Source organism: Rutidosis leptorrhynchoides, chromosome 1 (genome assembly GCF_046630445.1).
Source record: "Rutidosis leptorrhynchoides isolate AG116_Rl617_1_P2 chromosome 1, CSIRO_AGI_Rlap_v1, whole genome shotgun sequence".
NCBI lineage: Eukaryota > Viridiplantae > Streptophyta > Magnoliopsida > Asterales > Asteraceae > Rutidosis > Rutidosis leptorrhynchoides.
The window spans coordinates 204,690,763-204,700,636 of NC_092333.1; the positions used below are offsets into that span (position 1 = coordinate 204,690,763).

A 9,874-nucleotide genomic window follows, 5' to 3' on the forward strand; every position below is an offset into this window, starting at 1 on the left:
CGTGCCTTTTGTAAACATTTAAATTGATGTACGTTTAAATGGAACTTGTGGAATGGTTTACATATTTAATTGGCGCGTAAATGTGTATTATAAAAAAAAATTATCGTATGGAATACGGGTTGGGTTGTTTCACTACCACATTTGAAGCTCAAACTTCTAATGACATTCGATAACAAAAACATCCACCTTGAAGAGAACATACTAATCTTAACAGAAGAATTAGTTACAGGCTGACCAACCATAGAAAAACAAGATCTCACAGTAGACCTTGACACAGTTCTAACAAAGTTATCCTGTACAGGAAGATTCAAAGCAATTCTTAAGTGATTTTCTGTAATAGTTAAAGAATTGTTATCATCTCGATAAGTGCCAGTGATAGATCTATCTTCTCTGTTTCCAACACAGGTATACCAAAATTAGACTAACATCTCTGGAAACATGATAGTTGTCTTGAAGAAAGCCTCCTTTAAAGGGTGATTTCGCATGAACAATACCAAATGCTCATACCCTTCATTAGCAAAATTCGCAGGAATAGTAGCACAAGCAACCCTATTGTTAGCTGAAACCTGCACATCCTTCTCTCATCTGATTTCTTTTGCCCTAATCATGTTATCGGTTGGAACAAGAACAAAAGGAATGAACTTCGTATTTGCCATTAGCTTCAATCAAAAACTTGCAAGAACACGAGTGAATTATGAAAACCGAGAGAGGTTTTGAAGAAGATGATGATCGAATAAGAAGGATTAGGGTTTATGTTTGAAGATTAATTTGAAGAAGATTTTGAAGAAAGAAAATTAGGGGAAATATAAATATCTCTGACACAAAAATTTCAAAAAGTTACCATTAACCCCCTTCAAAATTTAACTTTTTACTTTATAAACCCGAATAAATAAACCTTTATTGACCAAAGAAGGAAACAAGTTTACAGTAAAAATACACAAACAGAGTAAACCTTTCCATACTCTAAATAACATGGTGTCATCCTGACTCTGAATGTGACGTAATCCAGACTCTAATTTTTTTTTTTTTACAATAACAGTTTAGAGAGTATCATCACTGGACAACATTTCAGTTGATGGATTTAACATTCCAAGTTGCCCAAGAAGATAAAAATGCCTTTCCTCAGAAAGTGCTTTAGTGAAAATATCTGCCAATTGATCCTTAGTGCCAATATGCTTTAAAAACACTTTGCCATTTTCAACACAATCCCTTATAAAATGATGCCTGATTTCAATATGCTTGGCTCTGTAGTGAAACACTGGATTCTCAGTAATAGCAATTGCACTTTCATTGTCACACATTATTGGAGTTTTGGTCAATGTTAACCCAAAATCCAAAAGTTGATGTTGCATCTAAAGTAACTGAGCACAATAACTTCCTACAGCAACATATTCAGCTTCTGCTGTGGAAGTGGCCACAGAATTCTGCTTTTTACTAGACCAGCTGACCAATTTTTCACCTAGCAATTGACATACACCAGAAGTGCTTTTTCTATCTAACTTGTAACCTGCATAGTCTGCATCTGTGTAACCAATTAGATCAAACCATGAGTTTTTAGAGTACCAAAGACCCAGGTTAAGGGTACCTTTTAAGTACCTAAAAATTCTTTTCACAGCTTTATAATGAGACTCCCTAGGATCTGATTGGTAACGTGCACAAAGACATGTAGCAAACATTATATCAGGTCTACTAGCAGTTAAGTATAGCAAAGATCCAATCATACCTCTATAGGTTGATTGACAAGTGAGTTTCCCAGATTCATCTTTATCAAGCTTTTCAGAAACACTCATTGGAGTTCTTAAATTAGAACAATTTTTAAAACCAAATTTAGTTAACATGTCAGAAATGTAGTTACTTTGGTTAATAAAAATGCCTTCAGAACTCTGTTTTATTTGCAACCCAAGAAAATAGTTTAAAGTACATAAATTACTCATTCTATACTCTTCAGACATAATGTCAGAAAATCATTTTCTTAAGTGTGGATTAGTAGATCCAAAAATAATGTCATCAACATAAATTTGAACAAGTAACACATCACCTTTGTCCTTTTTGATAAACAAAGTCTTGTCAATGGCTCCTCTGGAAAAATTCTTTTCTAGAAGAAATGTTGACAAGGTATCATACCAGGCTCTGGGAGCTTGCTTCAGACCATACAATGCTTTCTTCAATCTGTAAACATGCTTAGGAAATTTCTTACTTACAAAACCAGGAGGTTGTTTCACATAAACCTCTTCTTGCAATTTACCATTCAGGAAGCACTCTTCACATCCATTTTAAACACCTTGAAATCTTTGTGAGCAGCATATGCCAGAAACAGTCTAATAGCTTCAATTCTAGCAACAGGAGCAAAAGTCTCATCATAGTCTATTCCTTCTTCTTGTCTATATCCTTGAGCAACCAACCTTGCTTTATTTTTGATTACAATACCATCTTTATCAACCTTGTTTCTAAAAACCCATTTTGTGCCTATTGCAGTTTTATCAGCAGGCTTTGGAACCAATTCCCAAATATCATTCCTTTCAAATTCTGTCAATTCTTCAGTCATAGCCTCAACCCAATCATTGTCAGCCAATGCTTCAAATACTTCTTTGGGCTCAATTAGTGAAAGAAAACAAGAAAAGAAGCAGTAATTTGCTATAGCAAAGTCAGACACAGGTGTCTGAGCAGAAGAACTAGGTTTAGGCAAACCAGTAGGATCTACAATATAATCCTCAAGATGCTTTGGAGGGACTATATTTCTAGATGATTTTCTAGTAGAAACAATAGGATCCATGGTGGTATTTGATGACTGATCACTTTCTTGAATAACAACAGGCTCATCTTCTTGTGGAACTTCTTCTGTGTGAGTATTATCTGCAGATTCATTTCTTAACCCAGACAAGTTAGGTTCATCTGACTCAGACTCTGAATCCAGAGTCTGAACACTGTTCCCAGAAATTAAATTTGACAATTCACTGAGTGCAGATTACTCAGTGCTGGATGTCTGATCCATTTCTATAGAACTTTCATCAAAGGAAACATTAATGAATTCTTCAATCTTCATTCTCCTCTGATTATAAACTCTATAAGCTTTAGAAACAGAATAATATCCCATAAATACACCTTCATCAGATTTTGGCCTCATCTTATCAAGCTGATCTTTTTGATTTAAAATATAGCACTTACACCCAAATACATGGAAGTAATAAATAGTAGGCACCTTTTTATGGTATAACTCATAGGGAGTTTTGCCATGTTTCTTCACAATCAAGGACCTATTTTGAGTATAACATGCTGTGTTGACTGCCTCTGCCCAGAACCTTAAAGCAACATTTGATTGGCATAACATGGTTCTGGCTGCTTCAATAAGAGTTCTATTTCTTCTTTCAGCAACTCCATTTTGTTAAGGAGTTCTAACAGCAGAGAAATTTTGACCAATACCAGACTCTTCACAAAAATCAATTAAAGTAACATTCTTGAACTCAATACCATGATCACTTCTCAATTGTTTAACAAGAACACCTTTTTGAACCTGCTCTCTCTTGATCAAATTGATGATTTCTTCAGGAGCATCACTTTTTGCAGCTAAGAAAATAACCCATGTAAATCTAGAATACTCATCAACAATCACTAGAGTATATCTTTTCCCACCCAAACTACTAGTGTTCATTGAACCAAATAGATCCATGTGAAGCATATGAAGCGGATCACAGAAAGTAGCCAGGGTTTTTAAGGGAAACTTTGTTTTGGTCTGTTTACCCATAATACAGGCAGAACAAGGTTTATCTTTCTTAAAAGGCTGTTGAGGCAGACCTCTTACAAGCTTCTTTTTGGAAAGCTCATTAATGTTTTTGAAATTGAGATGAGAAAGCCTTTTGTGCCAAAGCCAATTAAGTTCAGGGACAGTCTGAGAGTACAGACATGTTTCAATTCCAGCATCAACAGAATCTAGATCCAGCATATACACATTTTGAAATCTCCAGGCTACAAGTGTTGGCCTTCCTTTGGGATCATAAATAATACCAGCTTTCTTTCTTATTCTGATTTCACAATCTTTATCAGCAATTTGGCTTACACTTAGCAGATTATGCTTCAACCCTTCAACTAAAGCAACTTTCTTAAATGAAACACTTCCAGCTATAACAGTACCATAACCAATAGTCTTTGCAACAGAATTATCACCATATCTTATAGAAGGACCTTTTTCTTCAACAAATCCTACAAGATGCTCTTTGCACCCAGTCATGTGTCTTGAGCAGCCACTATCCAAATACCACATGTTACCCTGTTACACAAGACACAAACAAAAGAGAATGGTTAGTTTTTAAGGGGAACCCACTTTTCAGTGGGTTCAGTTGGAGTGCTTTTTACTCTCCAAACAAAAGCTTTGTTTCCAATCCAAATCAACTTGTCCTTAACAGATTTTAAGACACTTTTATTTTCACAAACTTTGGGTTTCCATATCTTCTTAATTTCCTTAGGAAAACAAGATGTTCTTTTAACTGAAGGTTTTTCTTGACTCTTGATTTTTTCATTGAGCTTAGAAATTTTCTTTTTGAGTTTTTAAATTGTCTTAACTTGTTTTGACTTTGACCTTCTTTTAGTTAACACTTTTAGATCTGGACAAGTGTCATTTTCAGAGGATGATTCAGAGTTATTATTGCAACTTGATTCTTGGGTGTCAGACTCTAGGTCAGAACATACACTATTATTTTGAGAGACTAAAATGCTAGAGTCTGAAGGTTTCAAAAGTTCAGACTCTAATGGATTTTTACTTTCAAGTATTATAGTCTCAGAATGTTTAACGGGATCTAATGACCTTACAAAAGCATTGGTTAAAATCTTTTTGAAACCATCAAATTTTACAAATGTGTTTGGTAGAATGTCAGGTTTGAATACACTTGGATCAACTTCCACATTATTATCTAATATGTAGTTTTCACCTAGTATAACCTTGACATCATTTGGAATTTGTTTGGCAATAGCATCAGAATTCTTTTTGGAAGATACACACAAAGATTTACAAATTGATTCATAGTGTTTTGACCTTTTCATCAATCTCTAATTCAGTATTTAATCTTTTAGTTTCTTCTGTGTATGTCATTTTATATGAGTCAAGTTCTACTTCACCTTTTTCAAGATTTTAATTTCAGTATCTTTGTCTTTGATAGTGTTTTTAAGATCAAAAATTTGTGTTCTTAACCTATTAATATCATCTAAACATCATTGAAAGTCACGCAGCAAGTACTGAAACATTCTCACTTTTTCATTATCAAGATAGTTCACAAAGTTTTATACCTTATAAGCAGAAACTTTATTACAAGTAGAGTCTTTACCCATCTTCTCAATAGCTTTCAGATCTTCCTCAAACTTGCTGGAACTACCATCAATTATAGCCATAAGACACTTATCCTCCTCCTCATCAGATGATGAGTCTTCATCTTCCCATGCTTCTGTGTACAAAGCTTTCTCTTGTTCTTTGTTCTTAGATCTTTCTGTTTCATTCTTTAACTTCATGTACTTAAGTTTGTACTTTCTTGCTTTGTCAACAGACTTGTTGGAGTTAGCACCTCCTTCACCCTTAGACCAGCAGTCAGCAGCTATGTGTCCTAACTTACCACACTTAAAGCATTTAGCTTTCTTTGGATCTAAAGTACCCTTGCCTTTACCCTTCTTATAACCAAACTTGTTTTGCTCAATCCTTTGAGTCAAAAGAGCCATCTGGACTTCCAGATCTTTGATCTCCTCATCTTCATCAGAATCACTATCATCATCAGAAGTTTCATCACTTTCAGATTCAACCTTGCTAGAGTAACTAGAGAACAGTTGCTTATTCTTCTTTGTGGTAGCCACCAATGCAGCTTCTGGATCTTTAGAAGTTTTCTTAGCATTGATCTTGTTCTTTAGTTGAGTTTCCTCAAAGTTTGACAGTATGCCAAACAATTCACTTAACTCATAGTAATCTATCTTTTCACTGATTACCATAGATGTAATCACAGATTCAAAGTTTGAAGGTAACAGTTCGATGAACTTTTGACACAACACTTGTTGTGTTTTCTCTACCCCAACACTTTCAAGATCATTTATCAGAACCTGAAATCTTGAATGAAGATCACTCAAAGATTCTTTAGGCTGGGCAGCAAAATTTTCATAATATCTAATCAGATTCTTTTTCTTTTGAGTCTTAACAACAGTGACTCCTTCATAGTCATTAAGTAACAGATCCCACATAGCTTTAGCAGTCTTGGCATGACTGATCTTTCTTAGAATTGGAACAGTAACAGCATTTCCAATAATACTCCTTATTTTGCTATCCAGTTTGAACTTGATAGCTTCTGCTTTAGTCCACCTTTCTCTTAGTGTTTCACGAAAATAGGCAAGTTGTGCAGCAAAAGTATCTGTGGCAGGAACATCAGCTATCATTGAACCATGAATAATGGGTCCTGTTGTAAGAACATGCTCAGCTTCTTCATGAATAGATCCTAAAAACCATAGGACTTTCAATTTCCAAGTTGCAAAGTCTGTGCCATCGAAAATTGGCACACATTTTCCAGCCATAACCGGAGTAGGAATGGTACTGGTATACATATTTATAAAAATATGGATCGTTTGTAAAGATTACCGTAATAGGATTTATACCTTACCCGCTCTGATACCAGTTATTAGTTCACAGTAATTGAACTATGAACACCAGACTCTCAATTAAACAATAAATAAGAATTATTAGTGCAAGAATTGAGAGAACACGATAATGAAATATTAAATTGATAAGGTTGATCGTGTAAAAGATACAAGTTCAAAGCAAATCATCGACCCCTATTTATACAGATAAACACCAAATCTAAAGATTTGGTTTCCAAAACAACTTAGCTATAAATAAGGTAAAGATAAACTTAAAAACTAAACTAATATGCAAATAACTCTAAAGTTAATCTTCTGGAGATAAAACCGAATCAAAACAAATCTTCTTAAACTTTAAACATATCTCCAGAATATTCATTAGCTTAGGCATCAAGAAATCTCAAACTGTTGACTTCAGTAAACATCAGAGTCTGCAACTTCAGATTCTAAATCTCCAGACTCTAGCATGCTTTTGACTCATCAGATTTTCATTTTCCCAACATATTGCAAAATGCTTCCTAAAAAAACTTCCGTTTCAAATATAATTAGTTGAGTTTTGTTCTTAAATTTGTTTTTTAGTGGGATGGTGATAACGGAGAAAACCTAGCTTACGACGGAAAAAAAAGAGTTAAATCCCGTTAAAAATTTGAGTAAATTTTATTTATTAATTATTATATTGAATTTGAGAAGTTACATTTTAACTTCAAGTTACCCTTCATATCCTTTAATAGTTAAAACTAGTTTTCGAACCCTCGCTTCGCGCCGGGGGTTCGGTATTCAATGTATTTTATTGCGTTTAATTTGTAAAATTATTTTGTGGCTAACGATGATGTCGTTGAAGCGCAACTCTAACCTACGAAAGATTTAAATGTTATTTTAAATTAACAATATATGTGCATCTCCGCGTTTCGCTATGGAATTATCTATTTTTAAAAATTTAACGCAAAATCAACATTATGAAAAGTACTTCAAATATTTAACGTTTTTTTAAAAAGCGTCCGTTTTGCGTATAATTAGTGACATTGTGTTCCTAAAATTATTTCGAGTTTAACGATGGTGTCGGAAAAATTTAACTCGTTGCGAGCGAGAAGATATGACCCGTTGAATATTTGAGTGGAGTTTATTTAAAATTTTTTATGAAATTGATTATTTGACAGTTTACCCCCTATTTGGGGGTCGTTTTGAATTTATGGAAAAAGTGTAGAGGTCTTTATTGGTGTAATAAAGTTAGTTAAAATTAAAAAAAAAAAAAAAAGGTGAAAAAATAAAGATATGACGAATATATTAATAGATAGTAGTCATGCCATCGTCTTCAGTTAAGTTCCTACAAAATATATCACCAAAGGATAACACATAACTATCACTTTTTCAGATTTGATGAAGTAGCCTCATTTAGGCGTATAGTCAAACGACATGAGGTGCTTTTACATATTATTTTTTGAGAATTGTAACAGTAATATTATCTTTAATACTAAATACTAATACTACTAATTTTAGTATTTAACGTTTATTTTTAGCTAAATAATATTGTTTTCAATAAAACACTTTATAACTTGGAAACGAATTATAAAATAATCACACATGTATATTGCTTATAAGATAAGGATTGCATATAGTCAACTCTTATTAATTTCATTCCTTCAACCATTAAAAGAGGTGAGTTCAAAGCTTCCAATCTCATTCAAAACATTAAAGAAACATCCATCCTTGACATACCCTTTTAGAAGTCTCTAGGCCTTCAAACCAACTCCTTTAAAACGTCATTTCTCCATGTCAAATTCACTCACCTATCAAATATTATTTTTACTTCTCTCCCTACCTAAGTCACCTTTTGTCAAGCAAACTTAAAACTTAAAAAAAAACATAAACTAACACATGGGCACTTTGGTGGGACATGTTGCACCAGGGTTTGGTTTTCTTGTCATTGGTTTATGGCACCTTCTTAACCATATCAAACTTCATGTTCAAAACCCAAAAACATACCATTCTTTGCCATGGTTTCCCTCCAAAATAAGATATTTGGAACTATTTTTAATCATGGTTGCTTGCTCTATGTCTATAGCAATGGAGCTATTTATTGGACCAGATCGTCACCAGCCGTTGGATACGGATGGGACCATTCCTTCCAACCATCTCCACAACTTTGAGCACTCACTAATCTCCTTCACATTCTTTGTGTATGCTATTTTCGCGATCATACTAGACAAGTTTGTACCAAAAGTTCAATATGAATTGACACAATTACTTGCTAGTATCGCATTTGGGCAACAACTCCTCCTTTTTCACCTTCATTCGGCTGATCATATGGGCGTCGAAGGTCAATATCATATGTTGCTACAAGTACTCATTCTTATTTCGCTTGTTACCACTCTTATGGGCATTAGCTACCAAAAAAGTTTCGTAGTTAGCTTCATAAGGTCCATTAGCATATCTTTTCAAGGCCTTTGGCTCATGGTAATGGGTTTCATGCTTTGGACTAAAAACTTGATTCCTAAAGGTTGTTTCTTAAACTTGGAAGAAGGTCATCATGTTGTTCGATGTCACGATTTGGAAGCCTTGGAACGTGCGAAGTCGTTAGTAAATATTCAGTTTAGTTGGTATTTAATATGCGTAACGATTTTTGCTATGTCACTTTATGTAACGATGCATAGGATATACGAGGGAAGAATTGAATATGAATCGCTAACAAGGTATGATCAAGATCAAGACATCGAGGCTCAAAAGACAATGATTAAATCTTTTGATCCAATTGACATGGAAAAGTAAATAAGAACAAAGATAGTTCATGTGTGTAAAGGTCAAAATTTGTGAATTGTGAATTTTAGGAAGGTGTGTCGATTTGATTTTTTATTAGAGTATTGAAAAGAAAAGTTTAGGACAGAAACATGAAAATTGATGTGATGTCATGGTTTTATTTGGATTGCTTGATGTCTTTATTTTATTTATTTAAGTAGAACATTGATACTGATATAGTTTATTATTTGTGAAATTGATATAGTTTATTTTTGTAAGTACCAATTGTAAAGGGCTATGTTATAATTAAAAGATGTTGTGTTTGTGTATCTTGGCGATGAAAGTAGGAATGACAAAATTTCTAAAAAAACCGAAACCAAATAAAAACTTTACCGGTATTGAAAATTGAAAAATGGAAACCAAATTGAAACTGTACTGATACCGGTATTGAAAACCGGCCGGATAAGGGTTCGGTTTCATATTCGGTTCTTGGTTTTGGGACTAATCGGTTTCGATATAATTAAGATTAGCACTGGTTTAC

The 9,874-nt window shown here is 33.8% G+C and overlaps 1 protein-coding gene across 1 annotated transcript; it reads left to right on the plus strand.

Annotated features, from left to right (window-relative positions):
* The first annotated feature begins 8,364 nt into the window (after positions 1 to 8,364).
* LOC139867963 (uncharacterized) lies at positions 8,365 to 9,623 on the plus strand. The gene has a single exon (XM_071856307.1). It carries the CDS (start codon positions 8,476 to 8,478, stop codon positions 9,364 to 9,366), a length of 891 nt encoding a protein of 296 aa, XP_071712408.1. The 5' UTR covers positions 8,365 to 8,475; the 3' UTR covers positions 9,367 to 9,623.
* Positions 9,624 to 9,874: the final 251 nt, after the last annotated feature.

Excerpts from the sequence above, each read along its gene's own strand:
- LOC139867963 (XM_071856307.1), top strand. The coding sequence starts at position 8,476 with ATGGGCACTTTGGTGGGACATGTTGCACCAGGGTTTGGTTTTCTTGTC.